The following is a 21,523-nucleotide window of genomic DNA, read 5'->3' on the forward strand; positions in this document are numbered from 1 at the left end:
AAAAAAGTTCTGTCTCTCTGGTCTTCTACGCTCATCGCCCAGGTTAATGACTGCGAAGCAGAAGTCACAGAAGGGCACTCACACAGGCAGGGAAGCACAAACAACCATATTCGTTTACAGTGAATTTGGCAGTAGACGTTCAACCCCCATTCATTTTCAACAAGGGGAAGAAGCAGCAGAAAAGGGTCGAAAACTCCCAAGTCAGGGAACGCAGCTAGGCTACAGCAAGGCAAATTAGTGCTGTGATGTTGTTGTGGCAATAGATAAATGCAATGTCAAATCAAGCACGCAACTGACTCTCAATAAATTGTTGGCAACACTTCATATTAGCTCCCACTGGAAGACGCCAGTGAAACAGTTAACAAAAGATGCATATTTTGTAATTGAAGCCACTGGCAGCCAAACCACAGAAAAACATAACCCACCAAGACTATCCGTCCCCATCCTAGAGGTAGCCTATATCCGGATTCAGCTGAGATATAGGGTGGAAATAAGTCTGAAATGTCTAGTTGAGATGAATAGGCACTGAGCACAAGACAGTTGGCTTGCTTGAGCCCTATGACTCCCACTGGCTCTATTGTCAGCTTAGCCTTGAAACAGCACAGAAGCAGCAGATCCTGCATCCGGGCTGAGTACATGGCTATCGACCAACGCCTTTTCATAAACCGAACGGCTGCTTTTAAAAGGCATTTTAAGAGCACGCTCCTCCAGCCTGGACGACACAGAATCAAAGTGTTACTGACACACTCACACAACACTGAAAAGAAAATCGAAAGGGAGTTTGTTCAAAACCAGATTACCTAGCGTCAAGGTTCCCAGGCCAAAGGTCAGAAACGCTTAGACGTAGGCCCCTTTGTAAACCACTCTCAGAGTTCAGCCGACACAGCAGAGGATTTGGGCCACTTGGAGAGGTACTGGAAAAAGGTATGAACTGTAAACAGATGAGCTTCAAATTCGACATCCTGTCTATTGGAGATGACTTGGACAACTGTAAATGTAGTAACCTTTCTACATGTAGTAACTTTTAAACGTGTAACATTATAAGCCTGGCTGATCTTATGAAACCTGGGGTGTATGAAGTTCAAGCGCTGTTATACCCTGGTCTACAGGCTCCACCAATCAATGACATAGTTTGAGGCTTGGTAGAAGCCTGCCTACTTTATAGTGGCAGATTGTTGGGTGCGGCCCTTTCAGGACTCCTCCTTGTCAAAAATCAAAACATGGAAAAGTGTTTGGTATGCTATCATTGATTGTTACCCTCAGGGAAGGCAGACAACAGCAGTGACAAATTAAGTTCATCGTAATGACTTGCAAAAACACTAGGGTTCCCTAAATGATAGCGGAGGAATTTGGCTCTAATTACATCCAATGTAAATTAAGACAATACAGAAGCATGGTTCAACAGTATTGCTCTATACCTCATGTCATGCTATACTGAGTAGCGACAATTAAGCCTAACCATCCATCACTGCAGGCTAATCCTGTGTTCACGCAAGACCATTAGGCTAACCTCAACCTAGGAGGGGTAACCTGGGGGCAAATCATCCTCCTCTAGTCCAGAGAGGGAGAAGGGGGTCACTCAGAGGACACAAGTTAAAAGGCCCACCCAGAGACCCCCTGCAGTGGTACTCTGTTAGCCTGTAAAGTAGCAGGACAGCAGAGCAACCCCCCCCCCCACCCCCCCACCACCACCGAGCATAATGACTCTGAGACAACGCATAGGATACAGGAGATGTAAAATAATTGAAAAGCCCTGAAACGCTTGTGGACGGACGGAGGGACGGACACACACACACACACACAGAGCTGAGTCACCTCACAGCAAAAGAACACAGGGAAATTCGGACTTACATTTAGCGAACACTGCTCCACAGGCTGTTTGACGGTTCAACAATTTAAAGGGACGACAGACAAAATCATTACATGGTAGACATACCAGTCTACTTTCAGTAAAACTACTTACATCAAGCTCAATTCTCTTGAGATGGTTTAAAGGTAAGAGGCATTTTCTCCTTTGTTTGAAATCCCACATTTCAGTTTACCATTTTCATCAAACAGGCCACAGTCAACACCAGCAACAAAAATCCACATCACTCAGTACTTTTTGATTTCCGATGAAGAGCTAAAAGAAAACGCAGACAGATGCTTTGCAGAATCTCCCAAATGCAATCACTGATCAATTATTCAAATGCTCAAGTCAGTCGCTCTGCTTGAGTATCTGCTAAATGACCAAAATGTACATGTATCATGTAAAGTGTGCGGCCAAACAGTGGAACAGCAGTATCATGTGAGAATGATAAAGAACACCCAGCTGCTACGCCGAAGAGGAAGAGTCTGATAATGATGTAAGGAAATACTTATTGTAACCAGTTTATGAGCCACTCTCAGTAATGGGGCCCTTCAGCCGCCCAGAAAGACACTGCCTCCTACTCTCCTTCTACCCATACACAATGACTGGGTAATGAGGGGCGCAGGAACCCATACTGTCCTCCCACCACAACTCTATCCTAAACGGCTTCTGACTGCTGTGTTCTCAGCCACCCAAAGAGACATACTGTACAGAAGCATGCTGGCAGATAACTGCTGATGCTGAGATTCTATCTGTAATTTAATAAGATCCACTTGATGTATCTGCTCATTAAAGTTGAGTTAAAGTGGAAATGGGGCGATAATGTGAATCTGTCCGCTGTGTTTTCTATAACACGGCCCACTGAAAATGTAACTTGAACACTACAGTAGTTCTAAAAGAGAAGCATTACCCCATCTTCTGTTAAAACTGAAACGTTGCCTGGCTAGCCACACTCCATGCTCCGACCAAACACAAGGCGAGGCCCCACCACGCCCACAGACCACAAAATGTCGAGCAGCGGAAGGTTTCAATTTGAAACATCAGTCAAATAAAAACATGCCTTGGCGTGGCAAACAACTCTGAAAATAAGTTAACCGATCTTCTCAGTTCAGTGGCATAAGCCTGGACTTAAACGGTTATGAATGATGGATGTCTCATCTCAGTCAGCCTCCCGAGTCGTCCCGGTCTGTGCCTGGGAGAATGGACTCCCAACATGAAGCTATGGAAAATAGGTGCTTCAATATTTTATGATGGAGCTTGTCTGTTTGGACAGGCCCCACCCAGGCTGAGGAGAATTAGACAAAGAGGGTTGTTCTGCTAGTCATGATGACAGGATTATAACCAGTAGGTTCCATTAAAGTCCTGGCTGGGTTCAAAGGCTATCGATGTTACTACTTTTCCAAGGCATATACCAGTATATATTTGTATACTTTTAATTGAGGAAAATTCAAACAATTGGAATGTTTCTTATTACAGCTGTGGTTGTGGAAAGAGGTCCCCCCCCCCCTAGTTCTCGCTTTACCACATCATATTTCACCTTAACTCATATTCTGAACAATTAAAATAGAAGTTGGCAACAATTAGACCAAACATTCCAGGGCTATTTCTAACCCAAAGTTGTCTGTACGTGGAGATTGAACAGGCAAGACAGGCAACACACCCTGCATTTGAAAAATATTAATTGTGTTCATATAATTAGTTACTCTGCATACAGCTTTAGTTGCAAGAATTGTTTACTCCCAATAGCTAATACATACACATTAAAAGGCAATTGATTGTCGGTTGTCTTGTTCATTTGATATTTCGTGTAGGTTCCCCTCAAAAGAAAATCCCTTTTTTTACCTGTGGTTTCAGGCTTATTTTGGCAAGATTGTTCTGTCTTTCAAGCGCCAGGAGAGATACACTCATCTTGGAGACTCAAAGGAAAAAGTGGCTGCTAACATAACTGGCAAATGCATAGTAATCTTTATGTCAATAGCAAACAAAACTTGGGATTCCGGAAACTCCAGAACAGCAGCCACTGTTGTGGATACACACTTGGAAAGTACTGTGGAAATACTCAAATAAACTGACATATTTATACAGGTCAATGATGAGGGGTCAAACAAAGAAATGCAATAAAACCTTTTTAATTTTTTTATTTTAGAAATGGTTTGGCTTATATTGCAATTATGGCCTCAGCTTGCTGCATCGTCCCCTCAGCAGGTTCTAGAGAGTTGAAGACCTGTCCTCCAAATCAAAAAGAAATTGTTCTGTGGTTTCATCACACGGCTGGTTTGAAATAAAACAACATTATAATTGTTTCTCAAGGATTGTATCATAAAGAGGTCACATATTCAACATTATAGGAGAGATTGAAAATGTTTGTGCTGCCTGAGTATTCTTCAGAAAAATTCTGGCCAGAAAGCACTCTGTTATATAATATCTGTTATAATGAATGACAGATTTGGTTTTGTACATATTTCCAATATTTGAAGCAAAATTCCTAAACAGTTAAATAAAGTTGTGTATTGGGCAATTGGAAATTTTAGGAGCACTGTTGCATTTTGATTTTATTTGCGGACAGTTACTTGGAAATGTACATCATTGACAATGTTTAGCATACAGCTAAATAATAACAGAAAACATGGCATCTTGGAGGGAACAGTAGCTGGGCAGTGCTGCCGGTCTGAGGAACAGATGGTCAGAAGAACCCCAGATTGGGTCCGCCTGGGCGGTGCATGACTGACCAGTGAACCCAGATCTGTGGTCACCAGTGTGTCATCTAACAGGGCTGGAAGGCATGGGCATGATATCACAATACGCATCTCCATCATCAGCATACAGTTTGGTCCAAAACATGAACCAATCTTCACGGTTCTCCATCCTCATTACTGAGGCCAGCAGCTTTGGGTGGCAGACCAACGTTTCTGCCTCGTCGGTCGAAGATCTAAATGCTATAATACAACCATCAAAAAAACAAGTACAGGATAACTTTACATACTCATGTATGGAACAATAGCAACCTAATATAGCAACAGGAAGAAATAATTGATCCACTCTTTGACCTGCTTAAAAAGTATAGATTCAAGACCACTAACTTAAGAATGAAGTTGAGATCTGACTTCTTAACTACAACCAGTGGATAACACTCCCAACAATTGCCCTCCTCAGAGCAGGGCAGGTATGAGCAGGGAAGTTTTACATTTGGGGTCCTGTGTAGCTTACTAGGTAAGATCATGGTGCCTGCAATCCAAGAGATTGTGGTTAGTATGGAGTCAGATTAGTGCCGAATGTACATGCACAGAATGGCTCGCGGGAGCAAGAACCTACAAATCAGCAAGGGAGCCAAAGACTAGACTTGCAAACCGAGATCCAAGGTTGTGTGCAGGAATTAGGCTTGAAAGCTTAGCAGGTCTGACATGCATCAAGCTGAAAATCATTGTTGCGCACACTAAATCAGACCAGACAAAAAGCCTTGCTGACACACAGAATTATTTTCTTATTTTCATTTCACTCTCAATATCCATCTCAGCTTTGCCACATTAAGCTAAAAATGTATAGCACAATGACCAGTCAAAATCTCTAAAATATTTGCCACAATATATAACGTGGCACATCTGCCACTCCAAGAGGTCGGGGGGGGGGGGGGGTTTTGGAGGGTCTTAAGAGAAATTTTCATTTCTAAGGGAAATATATTCATACCTAATGTAAAGATTGAGTGGTCTTCGTTATTTATTACATTTTTCTCATGACAATGTGAACAAAATGTTTCCCATGCTAACAAAGCCCATTAAATTTAAATGGAATATTCAGAGTGAAATGGAAATGTGTATGGGGGAAGAATAGGTTAAATTAGTATGCGGAACAAAGATTTTCAGCTTGCACAAGTTTAATTACAGCACGCAACAATGGCAGGCTCAAAGTACTTCATGTGCACTTTACTGGACCTCTGCTTGCTCGCCAAGGTATAAAAAAATATGCTGTTCAAGTGCAACATCTGCCACCAATCAGATGCTACAGTTGGTGGTGGCGCTGGAATGAACGACAATATGCACTATGCAATAGAAATGGCCGGCATATTCCACATGTAGTATTCAATGGTGTATAGTACAGCCCCAGAGCAGTTATACTGAACAGGAACACCAACATGAGCAGGTGAGATGATGTTTTGGCCCAAGACGTTTTTACTGGCTCCATCCCAATGGCGCAACATTAAGGACTGACCCTGCAATAATTAACCACATGAGATAGATGAAGTGTTGCTTGCACAATGTAAACTAGTTTATTGGTTGTTTAGCCTCATGTCTAAAAGGCTACTGTGACATGAAAGCTACTTCTGAACTACAAACGTGGGCGGGCACGGGCTGTTCAATTATGATCACGGGCTGTTCAATTATGATCCCGGACGAGCCCCGATCTGTTACGCCCCACCTCCAAGGGTATGGCTCGTTTGGGAGTGGTGGGGTAACTGCCGGTACCCGATCGCTCACGGGTGAGAAAGTGATGTGTTTCAGCAAGCTGAAAACGAGCCCATACCAGGAATTTTACTACATACTGTACATAGCACAACACCCAACAACATACCAAGGGTAGACAGTGGACAAGCGGACACAGGGAATAAAGGAGAAGGGCTGGGCAAACTTGGTCCAATCAAAGAAATAAGGAAAACCAAGGCCCTAAGCTTTCCTGCACCTCTGTCCCTGCCTACACACTCTAACCCCTATCCAGCTGCGACAAACAAAAATTCAAGGGTGACACCCGCTCACATCTAACCTGGGGTGTTTAACAGAGGGTCATCTACGGGCGAATGTATACACCAGGGTTTCATACCTATCTTTTCTCCCCGGAAAAAGGTAAGTGGATGGAAACAGCAGGAAGGGATAGCAGGCAGACAAGACAAAGGCAACCAAAACAAACTCCAGAACAGCTCTCTCTCTCTACTGGAAATAAAATCTCTCGTGCTGCACCAACACAAGTTGCTCATATACTGCCAGGTTTGATTGAGAACAGGACTACAGAGGACAGGCCACGCCCACCCTCATCACCAGCAATTCACCACACCTGCGAAAGACAGACAGACAAGCCACCCGGACACAGACACAAAAACAACCCCAACTACGCAACGGGGATGGAGAGAAGCAATACGTCATACGTAACAATGTCAACCGAATATGCTGTTAGCGCAATTCATTCCAACTGTTAACGTGACGCAAAGTCATCACGTAGAAGACGAGGTCAGGTGTGCACCGTGGGAAAAAAAACATTCAACTGCTTGAGGTTGCTAAGCTAAGCCCTTGTTGCATAACAATGTTTGTTTATTGTGTGAGAGAAAGGAAATAGTCACTGGCATGTGTCAAAGCAGAAATACAACATAACCGGGCTTTCCACTGTACATAACCGGGCTTTCCACTGTACATAACCGGGCTTTCCACTGTACATAACCGGGCTTTCCACTGTACATAACCAGGCTTTCCACTGTACATAACCTGGCTTTCCACTGTACATAACCAGGCTTTCCACTGTACATAACCAGGCTTTCCACTGTACTACCTTCTATTGTTGGTCCGGACAGACATTCAGAAATTGTCATCGCATGGCACAAATCAGGTGAATACAGTCCAGTTGCAGGCTTGTTTAGAAAAACATTCCCAGCAGATGCTGACATGAATCCACTCCCACAGAGCCGTAGATTATAGTCCACTCCCCACCTTCTGTGTGCTCTCATTCCTCCATGCCTCCACGCCATGACAACAGAGTACAAAGCTCCTTCCTGTAAGGCCACAGGATGCCTTGAAACAGTTCTGCCCGCTCATTCCATACTCAGATCCCTGAGTCCCTAAGCCAGTTCAAGTTCCCTTATCATCTTAATGGAGCAAAATGTTAGCAACGCTATGATGGATTTAACCTAAATGGCCACTGAGACGGAAAAGGTAACCCACATGTTGTACTGCTAGAGGTATGCTAGAGTGGGGATGGGTAGAAAGGGATAGACCAGTGCCCCAGTTCAGGTCAGCTGGTCTGTCTGTCCATTATATCTGGCTGCTGAACACCCTCGTCCACCCTGATGATGAGCACGGCTGGATTTAATGCTCATATTGGTTACTAAAAGCTGTTGGGACCGATACACACACACTGAATGATCTGCCTGGTGGAACCAGACCACATCAATAGTCGTGATGATCATTTTCTTTCAATAGCATAAAGATAACAGTTTAATAGAATTTTTGATTCACACCCGATACGAAGAACTCTTGGAACACACTGGTGATCTCGCTTTACAAATGTCACTGTAGCCATTAGTAGTAACCATAAAACACTAGAATAATGCAAAGACTCACCACTAAATCAAAAACAAGGTGACTGCAAATGAACTCACTGTCTGTGACAAGATGTCAGAGCCAATTTAAAACCATTTTATACACCTGATATTTGTTTGCTATACCTCAGAACCGCAATTGGTTAACAGAGGTGGCGTTAACTTAGTTTTTTTGGGTTTTTTTACCCAGAAATGTTTCTTGCATCCTGAAAACGCAGGTGTATTTAACAATTTTCAACATGTTATGGTTGAATAGAGTTACCAGAAAACCCCTCTCTTCTCTAACTCCCTGCACAGTGCAGGGGATGTGTTGTGGGAGACGCGTTCATTTCCATCTTTGTTGAAAGGTTTAATGTCCATGTCATTAATCGCTTCTGTCCCTACTGACTCTCTTGTAACTTTTCTGTATTGCCTACACTGCCTCGCTTCAATTGAGGAAAGGTTCAGGAGAGTATCATGTGCTGCCTCTGTAGATAGGTCTATCTGAGGGTATCCTCCCATAACCTTCAGTGAATTTCTCAAAGTGTGTATAGGCCCAAGAAGTACTATCGACACTAAGACCTGCTAATGACCTGCTCACATTTCTTTGCTGTTCACAGCTTCACAATAGTTGTAACCGGACAAAGTCCCTTGTGTTGGGGATGTGCTCCCTCGGCTTATGCATATACTTCCCTTCAGTGGGCACACACAAAGGAGCCCATTCTCTGAGCTGTCACTCCAGGGCTCCGGGTTCCCACAAATACAGCTTTTCGTGTACTGCCCACTTACAGGAATGGTGTGTCAAACCAAGGACTTTTCAGGTAGTCTTCTCATACAGTCACCTCCAAAATTATTGGCACCCTTGATGAGGAGCAAAAACCTCTGTATAAAATACACACAAATAGTAAGCTACATATTATGCTAATAATGGGGAAACCATGCAGAGTAGCAGTCAAAGGTTTGGACACACGCTTTCATTTTAACTGCATTTTTAAACTAATAAAATTGCTGGTCAATTGAACACAAGTTCAACATTTGTCAATGGCCAACCTCAGTCTCCGGAATTTGAATCCCGTCTGTGGTTTAATTGAACAGTGTAGTTCATAAGACCTAAGCTTAAGGATCTCAATAACCTGGAAAGTCTCTGAATGGAGGAATTTTCCAATTCCTTTTCACGACCTATGGACTGTGGCACATGGGAAGTGGTTCTGTTATGGCACCGCAGTAGCAAATACCTGTAAGGGCAAACTAAGACCACCCCAACAGAGACACAGAATCTTCTCTGGAGATTTTTGAGTCACCACTGTGCCGCCATTTCCGTTGTCATCAAAGAAACACTGCACCTGAAGCGGGATAAATGTCCAACACTAGGCAACCACAACAAATAACCCTGTGCTGCATTGGCCCAATCTACCGACCGCTGCCTGGGTGCAGACCACGCTCCTCTTAAGTACATTACAGTTTATTTACACCATGACTTAAGATATTTAGGAGGTATAAAAAGCCTCCCTACCACTAAAAATTAATTAATTAAAAAGGCACACAGTACATCAATCTGCTACATTTACAGTTGTCCGTTGCTGCTATTGACATTACTGCAGTGGAATTCCATGTTTGTAAAAGGTATAAGATCCCTTCTAATTAGTTACCCAGTCTCATGAATTACAGGAAAAGCCCCAGTGCCATTATCCTTGTGCATTAAACTTGTGAGGTAGGGTCAATTGCCTGGCACAAAGGCCTTGCAGACCTGGGGGAATCGACCCCTTCACCTTTATGTTACTGGCCCAACACTCTTAACCACTAGATGAACTTGTGGCCAACATTGACACAGAGTTGAATACAAATTGATGTGGTCTGTATTCTACGGAGATGGTTACTATACAAACCAATGAATAGCCTAATGTCTACCGAAAGGTATTTCAATGCATTGGTAGACATTACATCTACTAGTGGTAGACAGTACCCACAGAAGCAATGCCCGCATTCAATAGCGGCCCAGCTGCCCTGAACAGACGCATGACAATGTGCTCATCAGGGCTCACACAAAACACAAGCACCAGTTGTGACAACACAGACAGAGAACAAACAGGATAAAGGACCCATTTGAATTCAAAAAACATAAAAACAACATGTTCATTCACAATTGAGATGGGACTGTTAAGTTTGACAGTCATGAAAAAGAGCATGATTTGTGAACATCAACTAAGCAAGCTAATGTCGGCTAATCTAGCTCACACATCTTAGCGATCCAGTCAAACTTGATATGAAACTAAGGAGAGTATGTTGAATACGTTTCCCCAAAACCTAAGCAAGTCGATTGTCTCAGAAACGGTTTACTTAACTAGCTAAATAACTAGCTAGTTCAGTTACTGTCAACATAAAAACAACATATAAGCTGACTTGAATCTTACTCTACCAACTAATTATAGAACAAGGCGTCTCATGTGTCTTTGCATTCCTATGTTATCATTATCATGTTATCAGATCAACTCAAACTGTGAAGTTTGGGCGTCAAATGACAGACACGTAGATACAAAGAAATTATAGAATGAATAGACCCTGAGATTAGTGTTTTGAAAAGCAAGCCAAGATATCTGGTGCTTCCTACTGATGATAACACAGGGTTAAATGTCTTGTTTTCGCTTTACAGACAGATACAGAAGTCAACAACAGCAAACATACCATTTCTTATCATACTGGCCTATAAATTACTGGCTAAACTGCTGTGTTCATTTCTTTTCAGAATTTTCCTGCTGAAAGGCTCACAACTGGGTAGGTAATACCAGGCTGTGTCCTGCCCAAGCTTCAGCAATGCCAAACAGATCAAGGTTAGGCAACAGAGACTGATACAGCCAAGATGCCGGTACAGAGGCCAATAACATTAATTATCTATTGGTATCAGATATCAGGCTCACAGATATCAGGTCCACAGGGAAAAGATAGGAGAGGTGGAGCAGAGGAGAGAAGCATCAAAATGGCGCAACCTTTGTGTTCTTTTTTCCCCTGTCCCGGCACTTGACATGCTGCTATTCTTTAACCGACATGCAATCAAAAAGGTGTGGGGGGGGGAATGTGAACACTCTTTTCAAGGGGATTACCGTAGCCTAGCCTGCTCTCTCAGAGAACAGCTGAGGGCACTTAGGTTGACAGGTAATATCTCAGACGTCAGTTTCAACGATTTAAGGCAAGATGAATAACTGCAGATCCACTGTATCTGGCCCGTAACTACGCTCTCAACACTAGTGGGACATTATACAGCAGGATCAGCAAGAGCACTAGCCAATTATTAATCTTGTTAACGAGTGCAGAAAGTGCTTTAATCCCATCCTCTAAAAGATTAAAGACATAGTGAAATGTTCATAAAGCTGCAGACCAAAAATGTGTAGGCTAATGTATTACAGCTAGAGCTCACGTGAGCCATCAACAAAGAACTTGATTCAACATGATATCTAGGCTATTTCTGTGCAGGTTCTACAACAAAGGAGTATATTTTCCTTGCAAAACATTTCTTTACTAGAAGCAAAACAGATGGAAAGAACAAAACATTGAGGGACAAAACTGAATTTTGAACAATAGCAAATCTGTTTGATGAAACGATTCTTCCCTGTTTCGTTCGGTTTGCAATTCTACCCCAGGGGCATTACACCCTACGATGTCCAGAGACTGATGATTTTCCATCCTAACAGGTGACGGCAAGTCATGCACAAGCAAAAGACAAGCATCTGTGTCAGAGACACAGACATACATTTTGTAGTTATGCAGTAACTACAACATCAAGGAAACACTGAGTCACAAATGGTCAACACAGCGGACATCCACCAATAAATATCGGCAAAACCACTTGGGATCCATGCAGTAGCCGAACTAGTACAGGCTGGGGGGTTATTGGGTCACTGCAGCTCCTCTGCGTCAGTACATGCATGCAGATATCCCTGGGCCGGTGCTCTGGCATGCAAGTCTACCGGGAGACTGACATTAGCCTACCTCTGGGTGATGGGGCTCCACTGGAGCTCATTGACCTCCATAACACCATGCAAGGCCTTATATCTCGCTAATGGTTTATTCTTTCAGAGGAGAGAGAGAGAAAAATAGATCAGGGTAACCAGATCTTATATTTTATTTTTATGGAGTACATTCCCTATATTGAATTCAGACAATGTGTTCAGCTACCTAGACCTCTAAACACAGAAAGTGATTTTAAGAGGACGGTGGCTTTGGTGGTCCTTTAAAAAAATTATTGAATCCATCAGTTTCCATTTGCTGACCTGTCAGAGACTCTGTGGGGGACTTTACAGTGACATGTTCAGAACAATGGCACATCAACCAGTCAGTAAGTTGCATTTGGCTTCATTTCCAATTAAACTATGTATGTAATTCTGTTTTGGGTATTAACACAATTCATTATTACCTCTGGACTCGTGCAAGTTTAGAAACCTGTAATACAGATATCTCTCACTGTATATGATCAAGTTGAGTTTAGTCAACTACCCCAGAATGACATAAACCTCTATGCAAAGGACAACAAGGCACCAACACCAGTTTGTGTCTAAATCATATGTACAAGTTGTTACAATTATTACAGCGTCTGAGGCTCAGTACTGGAAATGAGGAAAATCACTACCAGTAGGTGTCTCTTGTGCTGGAAAAGCTTTAATGGGAATGATTCCGTTAACAAAACGGGAAAACATGACTTCTAAACTGACACACACAAATGACTCAAACTAGGACTTACCTATCGATTCTGATGATGATGCATCAACATGCGGGACCGCAATTTCCAGAATTGAGAATTGAAGAAGCAGGATGATTGTACAAGTGCTGGTCAAATTGCTAACGATGGCTAGAAGCTAAGTTGTCTAGCTAGCAAGTCCAAACTCGCTAAATTCTAAATATTTCGTAAATGGCCTGACAACAACGCTTTTTGAACGAAGTCCATCCATTAATTAGCAACGCATTGCACCATACGACTAGCTACAAGTCAAATCCACAATAGTACATTTGCTAGCTATCTACCTCAGAAGGCTAACGCGTTAGCTAGTTAACGTTAGCTGTCTAGCAACACTCCCGACAGATGGGTGGGGAAGAGGTTAAGCCAGAACTATGGTCCACCAGATGTTCTCTTTGCCTCTCTACTAGTGTTCATTTGTTCATTCCCATTTCTTGTCAAAGATAGCTATATGTTTTGCTTGTTCAGTGTCGACAGCTCCTTGCGTCTGTCACCGCTGTTTGGCTCTGCGCTGTCAGCGGCAAGAACTCTGTTGCTTTGCTTGCTCTCCTCATTCCACTCACCTAGTCAATTACACGCTCGCCGCTTTCTCACAGCTGACACCGACGTCAGAAATATAAACATATGATGAAAAAAAATGCGTTTATGCTGGCCCGGTCTCCTCCTCGGCTTCTCAAACCCTATTGGAGGAGGTCAGACAGAAGGGACCACTGACTTTCTCATCCAATGGATTTTGAGGAGGTGGGAGAGAGGACGAGAAGAGTCGGGACCGGTCCGGTCGGGTCAAGCAAATAACATTTTGAATAATCTGTTTGTTTTGTAAGTCAAACCACCAGAGGGCGATGAAATCATACTTTTTCGAAGACATATGGTTTATTTTTGCACATAGATTTTGACGTGGCCTCCTATGAAAGGTACCCTATCCTCTACCGACCCCGGGGTGTTACATCTATTAGTCTCACGGAAACTTAAGAGGCATGTTTAATTTATGGTGCCACTGTATCTGGGCTGCCAGTTTGGGATATATATATATATACTACCACGCTGTCTGTCAGTTTGCTGAAACGTTTTTACTCTTCAAAAGCCTTTGATTAACCATCTCTCATGCTCCGCAGCCAAAGCACAGTGTGTATTATCTTCAGTCGGGAACCGTCAGGGCCCTCAGAGAGGGCCTAAGGATAGATACACATCTGGATATATTTTAATATATTATCATTTGCAATTTTGTTTTCACTGATTTAGTCTTTTTTTTTTTGTCTTAATTGTAATGATCTTCCTATTAAATTTTTTCAGTTTGTGTTGAAAACAGAAGGGTTAATATCCAAGAGAAAAAAATATCCTAAAATATACAGTATCTTGGTACAAATTCTCTAGCTGTGCTCAATGCTTATCGGCTGGGCCCTCTGGTTTGGAACAGAAGGCCCCAGCCAACATCATTGACATTCACTTCAACCAATCACAGATTGTCTTGTAATAGGTGGGACAATTGCATGATGCCTCGAGGCCCTCTTGAGGGCCTAAGTCTACATCACTAATTCAGAACCAATTGCAAGTCTTATCTTGTTTAATGTCGGTGGTCTTGAAACAATGTTAGTAGTTGTGTGGTTAAATTTATTCCACCACAATTTGAGTGAATGTTTTGGCAAATGTTTATTTGAAACGACACATCCGTTAACATGGTTCCTGCTATCGATATTTGCAACCGTTGTGTACGTTTGCTGCTTATGTGAGCCACAGCCGAGGCGCGGCTGAGGACCATTTGACTCTGTCATCAAAGAATTGCTTCTCCTACAAAGGTTTGCAAAAGAAAGGTCTCAAGTCAGGCACCCGAGTTCTCTATCTATATGTGACATCAGATCCACTACTGAGGGCCTGGTCACGGTTCGCCACTGATTATCTTAGAACAGGAAATATTTTTTGTGGTTATATTTTTTGTCATGATATTTTTTTTCAAGGGAGGTGGGATGACCATCTATTGAAAAGAGAATCTCCCTAAGCTCCTTTTCACTTGGTTTCCCTAAGTAAACTTATTGGCCCTGTTTTTAATTAACCTAAATTGGGATTTGCTCATCCTAAAAATGTTTTAATTTGTCCCAACATTCAGAATGTTGGGACAAATTAGAATCAACATTATACTCTCTTGTAAGGATGCATAGCACTATTTAAAAAAATTATGTCTTTAAAGTCATTATTAATATATTTGTTTAAATCTTTGGCCGAATCTACAGCTGTTGATCAAGGTTTGAACGCTATTCTCTTTATTTGTTAATAATGTTGCACTTTCTGGTGCTAACTTCCATATCCACCTCACTGCTATCAACACTGTCCTGTATACAACTGGCCCTTTAATGAGCAATGTACTGACCACCCTGCAGCACATCTTTTATAAGATTTGTGCAGGCATTACAGAGCTGTCAATATCTAATCTTCATTCTAGGCTATGAATTTAAATTCAGATTCTGCTTTTGGTGTTTGCACAAATGAGTACCAGAGAGGTGAAAGTGAAGTCAAGGACGCCAATATGAGGCAGAAATTATCTTAAGCTTACCAAAAACAACATTTTGGAATCTCACTGAATAAAAGGAATGCACTGTTGAGCTAAACAATCACAAACAGGCTAGTAGGCCAAGGAAGACCTCTACAGGTATGACCAAAGAATGCTCAACATAAGGAGGAAAATGTCAGGCAGATCAGGATCAAACGTCATGAGGTAAACAATAGATTTCCTACATTTCTTAACATTTTATATCAAACTTTTATTTAACCAGGTAAGACGATTGAGAACCAATTCGCATTTACAATTACGACCTTTTCAAAGGCATAACAATTGCAAGACAAAACAGTAAATTAGACATGAAAATATTTAAAACAATCAAGGACAGTCATAGCATGGAATGCCGTTTGGGTCTTTGTTTTTTATAATTTTTTTAGCGTTCATTTTGTCATGCAAAGACCCAAACCGAGTTCCATAGACATGAAAACTATATACAATGGAGTAAGCAAGAGGTCAATAAGTTATACCAAATGTGGTGATGCATATTTACAGATGAATAAGGTGCGTAGATCACAATATAAGGTGATCCTTAAAAACACTACTGGAACATGGTGCAAAGTTGCTCACCTAATGAAGTGATAAAAAATACAGTTAAGTACACTGATTTTTTTTTATTGGAGGGTCATTTACAGGTTCTTCACATTGAAAGTCTGGGGGAGCTCCTAAACATTCTTCCAAAAACCAAAAAAATATTTTGGAGCAAGTACTGTAGGTAGTTATATGGTTCAATAAGTAACCAGCATAAATAGCTCTTATAATTAACCTTTGACATTTTTCTTGAAGATGTTCCCCCAGAGTTTCAAACTAAAGGATATTCCAACTTAATTTTTATTTTTTATTTAGGCTGATATTGAGAAGCGAGCTGAAGTAAAGAGGGGATTTCTCAATAGTGGATAGGTGAGTCACACAAGGCATTGTAGGTGCAGAGGGCCAATTTAGTCGAGTGTAAAGATTAAAATGTAGAGAGCACAGGTGACAACGCAGATAGAGGTGAGGAGTGCCACATTATTGATGTATACAGTGAATAAGGTCAGCCAGAGAGATTATCCTGCAAGGTGGACATTACTAGTTGGCCTCAAGAAACAAGATTGCCCAAATAATTACCCGAAAACAGCCTGCAGCTCTGAAAAAAATGTACTCTTAACAAATCACACTAAGAATCACATGAACAAGAGTGATGCTAAGCAGGAAGTGTATCCACACAATCAGACAACAGAGTTTACACTTTAATCAGATGTTCTTAAGAGTGCACCAACAAAGCAGCATATTTACCCATTTCTGACATTATATAGTGTAATTTGCATTCGTAAAGAATGTTCATTTGTACATTATTTATGATGTCCCATCTTGTAATTGCACTTATTGGCCAGATAAGAAATGGTTCTCAATTGACCTGGTTAAATACTGTAATGGTGAAATACCCATCTGAACAGATCAAATGTCCAACTCTTCTAAACAGCCAGCACTATTCTATATGTGTTTTGTCCCCTTCATAACATACATTTAACAGAAAAGGAACTAGAAACAATAAAATGTGACAAAAACTAATAAATCAAAACAAATAGCATCCATAAGTTTAAAAGCAAAACAACTTTCAACTGAGTTAACCATTTATTTATAAATAGCCAGTGATTTGGGCAAATAAGGCAACATGGTAGTATTATTTCCATTTGAATGTAAACCATAAAGTTTACAGATGTTAAATCCCAACCTTGCAACATTGCATGTTTCTATTGATTACATTCCAGTAATTAACTTATTGTTTTGAACCAATTTGTTCCCCCTTACTAATGATACTAATTAGCAATTTTAATTTAGATAAAGTATCTTAAATAAAAAAAGGCTTTAAAAAAAGAAATTGTCAATTGAATATTCAGGTCTCTGGAAAAACAACTTTATGAAACGTGTACAAATTGTGATCTATACATTAAAGACAAATAAGTTGAAAGAACAGACTAAACAGCCAAGTACTTTGTTATAACAAGACATAACTGTAATTGTTTAAAGCCCAACTTCAGCCAGATTCAGTTCATGGGCTGTTTACAAATGAGAGCAATACATTGGAGGCTGCAAAATGCTAGCTTTCACCTAATTTGAATTGAAATATATTTAACAAAGTTGTATTATATACAGAATACACTAATATTACAACAATATAAATAGCCATTTGGTTTATGTGTTTACAATTTCACAATTGTAAAAAGGGAAGAAAAATAGGAAAAATAGCTCAAGTGCCAAACTCCTATTCCACAGTAAACCATTCACTTTGCTCAGGCAAAAATTAAGTTAAAGGGGTATCCCTAGAAAAGCCAGTCTTGAAGGACCTCCATCAGAACCATGTCTGGTGAACAGACAAACAGGCATAAAAATTGCAAAGCAAAGAACAACAGCCTCTCACAGATAGAAACAGTTTCCCAATCACTGTGTTAGGTTGAGGCATAAACACATTTGTGCATCTTAAGATTCCGTTTGTCTGAATACCTCTTTCCACATTTATCACAGATATACTGTTTCCCTCCTGCATGGACATGCCTCTTGTGTGTTCGGAGATGACTGCCCTGACTGAAGGTCTTCCCACAGATTTCACAGCTGTATGGCTTCTCCCCTGTGTGGATTCTCTGGTGCAGCTTCAAACTGTTTGCGTTGTTAAACCTTTTCTCACAGAAGCTACACTCGAAAGGCTTCTCATTAGAGTGGGTGCGTCCATGGGAGATCAGACTACTCTGCTGACTGAAGGTTTTACCGCACTCCGTGCAGCTGAACGGCCTTTCTCCAGTGTGGATGCGCTTGTGTATTTTCAGATTCACCGACTGACGGAATGTCTTCCCGCACAAGTCACAGCTAAACGGCCTTACACCTGTATGAATCCGCTGGTGGTTCTTAAGATTGACAGCGTGACGGAAACTCTTCTCGCACTGACTGCATTTGAAAGGCTTCTGTCCAGTGTGAATAAGCTGATGGGTTTTGAGTGTTACAGCGCGCGTGAAACCTTTGCCACAGAGCAAACAGGTGAAGATCTTCTCACCGGTGTGTATCTGCTGATGTCTGGACAGGTTTTGAGCCAGGTTGAAGCTCTTGCCACAAACACCACAGCTGTAGGGCTTTTCCCCCGTGTGGATAATTGAATGGGTCTTCAGGTGAGCCTGCTTGCCGAAGCATTTCCCACACACACTACATATGAAGGGCTTCTCGCCGGTGTGGCTGCGGATGTGATCATTACAACTCTGTTTGTGGGCAAAGGCTTTGTTGCAGAACATGCACACGAACGGCTTTTCGCCCGTGTGAAGACGCTGGTGGGATTTGAGGTTGCTCTGCGTAGAGAAACTTTTCCCACACTCCGTGCAAATGAAGAGCTTCTTTTGGGTGAACAAAGTCTCCAATAGGGCGTCGGTAGGATTTTCCTGGGGGTGGTCGCTACTCATGCCGTACTGATGTTCTGAGGATCTTCCTGCAAAAGCATCATCCACAGCTCCTGTAAAACAAGCATAAAACATACATTTAAAATGGAGGAACGAGGAAAGATATCAACTTAGGTGGCAGTTAACACTACGATATGGACCAATATTGTGTAGTCGAGAGTCTATTGGCTTTAAACTTACTCTCTGCAATGGCCCCGAGGTCTATTTGCCCATGCTCGTCTTTAACAGAGACAGCCAAAACGAGGGGATATTCTGGTGTGTCCACTTCCTTCAAATCTGTCGACTGCCAGCACAAATATTTAAGTGTGGTGTGAACTTTAGGAACATAATTGAATCACATTATAGAAATGGCACAGATTGAACACGGACTAGCCTACATGATTTTAAGCATTTGGTTAACTGAATGCAGCAAGTGATTGCAGAAAAAATGACAATAAGTTACCTCCATTGAAAGAGTTTGTGTTGCAGTTTTACCAGTTCCACCATAAGAATGTTCCTCTGCTGCACCAAAGAAAAAAGGAATTAGGGATATAAATATGTACTAGTAATTGTAGGTAATAATCCAACACAACAAAACATTAAAAACAAAACAGTGCTACATACCCATTCCTCCAACTGAGAGAATATTTAAGATGCTTGCTTGTGGATTGGCTTTTTTCCCTCTATGACCTTTGAGAGGTCTGGGTTTAAAGTCGACCCAAAATTTTGTATCATCCACAATTTTCATAATTTTACCCAATGCTTCATTGCCCAGTACCTCCATGATTGCAGCAAAGTGTGTCTGCAAATGAAACAGAGATCAACAAGGCATTATTTAAAATCATAAAGAATTATTTCTCCATATGAAGCAAATGCAGCATTCTGTGTCTATAAAGTCTACGCTCATAGGATTGTGGCTCTTGAATCAATGTATGCCCCTTTCCGTGGTATCTGACTCCTGTAAATGCTTTGAACATTTGTTTCTGAACATTTACAGGAGTCAGACTACAGGTCAGCTGATCTACGATATGGGCAAATAGCTAGTTAGCTTGGTACAGTAACACATGCGGCTGCAGCTAGGGCCTATATTATGAAAAGGGTGCAACCACACTGAGCCATTACAAATGAAAAACAAATGACGAGACGCATTTTGGTCACGTGCAAGTGGAGTTCATTACGACGCATGTACTATCTTAATTCGCTACTACATAGAGTATAGCAATCATTTCTCAAACAGGTGTGTAACTTAGGCAAAACATATTCACAAGCCTATTTTTTGTTATCCTTCGTTAACTACTGCAAAAGGAGTACTACATGTAACCTACATGAGTCATGGCATGGAAAGACTATGAGACAATGGTCTTTGAACCATTTTAGATTTCAGAAAATCGTGCAAGAATACAGTAATAGTGTGATTTTATAAGAAGCCACCAGAAAATGTTCAACTAGCCTCCATGAAGTAATCCAAAAATGTGCATATCTCCATCGTGTCTATTTCAAACCTCTTATTGATTTAGAAATAGCCTAAGTGTTCTTATGACATGAGGTCGTGTCTATCTTTAAAGGTGGACCCCACATGTCTCCATAGAGGTTTGAAATGGATAAGACGTCTGTGTACAATACACACACACACACAATATATATACCTTTGTTCAATTACTTCATGGAGCATAAGGTGTATTTTTTTTAATATAGCATTTTCTAAATTCTAAATACCACTTCAAACTCTTGGCGTCTACTCTTATACAGTAGGCTACTATACGATACTGCAAATTCTTATACTAATATTATAATACTAAATTCAAATGGGCGTTTACATTAAAATTGTTGTCATTAACAGACGCTCGTAACCAGAGTAGTGAGTGCATGTGACTAGTAGTTAACTAATCCAGCTGCTAGGCTGGGCCTTTCTTGTCTTTTTCCACTTACTGAAACTTACCATCTTAGTCTGACTTTCTGTCTGCAGTTTTTCCGATAATTCGCCTTCCGCGCTATGCCCCTGAGTCAGTTCCAGGCTGAATACGAAGACAGAACTGTCCGCTACAAGTTTACCCAGTTCTGCCACCGCCGCGTGAACAAGGGTCTCCATAACCGAGGACAACTGGGTTTGCAGCGCAATGAAATTTGACATTGTATGTTGCTGTTTATTTAAATTGTAGCTAACTGACCGCTTTCAGATTTGCATTGATGAAATTTTCAGATAATACCACATCTAAATGGAGCTAGTACACAAATAACTGTGATTAATTACGAGTACACGCAGACTTCTTTTAATGATCAGAACGTAAATAGTGCATTGCTCAGACGGAAGTATTTTTTGTGAACCCCCCAACTCTAGTTCCTGAATGGAAAGGAAGTGGATTTATTAAAGAGACAACTACATCATAGAAAATGATAGAGGACACATCCATGTAAGTTTCCCATTACACCGTCTGTGAGTGCACCGGCAGTGGAATTGAGGCAACAGTAATTTTTATGTTTTTGCCGTTACATGCAGTGCTGAAGTCCTGAACAAATTGTTGTGCCATTTATGTGTTGTGGACACCTGACAAAGGCAATAAAGATTATATTTATCCACTAGGGAAACCAATTTAAAAACAATGCTCATGGATGAAAAGTAAAGTAATTTTTTTGTTGCTATACTGTAGCCCACACAGTCACTTAATGTATCTTGCAGCAAGTCTACATGTCTGCACTTGTTGTGATGAGATAGCATTGA

The 21,523-nt window shown here is 41.3% G+C and overlaps 2 protein-coding genes and 1 long non-coding RNA gene across 6 annotated transcripts in view; all 3 read right to left on the bottom strand.

Moving 5' to 3' along the window:
* ccser2b (coiled-coil serine-rich protein 2b) overlaps positions 1–13,605 on the bottom strand; it is a 74,377-nt gene extending 60,772 nt beyond the window's left edge. The window contains exons 1-2 of one of the 3 annotated variants that reach the window (XM_010895648.4): positions 12,859–13,605; positions 12,111–12,190 (exon numbers count right to left, since the gene is read on the bottom strand). In XM_010895648.4, coding sequence (XP_010893950.2) covers positions 12,111–12,151 — 41 coding nt within the window. In that variant the 5' untranslated portion in view covers positions 12,152–12,190; positions 12,859–13,605. The remainder of the gene's footprint in view (positions 1–12,110; positions 12,191–12,858) is intronic. The other 2 variants (XM_010895650.4, XM_010895649.4) reach the window with 2 other exon arrangements.
* Positions 4,006–6,801, bottom strand: LOC105025149. The gene is made up of 3 exons (XR_829107.3): positions 6,662–6,801; positions 4,930–5,074; positions 4,006–4,785 (listed from the first exon to the last, which is right to left on the bottom strand). It is a non-coding gene; the product is annotated as an uncharacterized LOC105025149 (long non-coding RNA).
* Positions 13,606–16,619: 3,014 nt separating the features above from the next.
* Positions 16,620–21,136, bottom strand: si:ch211-207i20.2 (uncharacterized protein LOC568537 homolog). 2 transcript variants are annotated; one of them, XM_010895647.3, is made up of 5 exons: positions 20,744–21,136; positions 19,429–19,606; positions 19,268–19,323; positions 19,006–19,108; positions 16,620–18,878 (listed from the first exon to the last, which is right to left on the bottom strand). In XM_010895647.3, exons 1-5 carry the CDS (start codon positions 20,933–20,935, stop codon positions 17,833–17,835), a joined length of 1,575 nt encoding a protein of 524 aa, XP_010893949.2. In that variant the 5' UTR covers positions 20,936–21,136; the 3' UTR covers positions 16,620–17,832. The 2 variants fall into 2 exon arrangements, with proteins under 2 accessions (XP_010893949.2, XP_010893948.2); XM_010895646.3 differs by having other exon boundaries at positions 19,268–19,326.
* Between the last annotated feature and the right edge of the window lie 387 nt (positions 21,137–21,523).

Source organism: Esox lucius, chromosome 5, assembly GCF_011004845.1.
Source record: "Esox lucius isolate fEsoLuc1 chromosome 5, fEsoLuc1.pri, whole genome shotgun sequence".
NCBI lineage: Eukaryota > Metazoa > Chordata > Actinopteri > Esociformes > Esocidae > Esox > Esox lucius.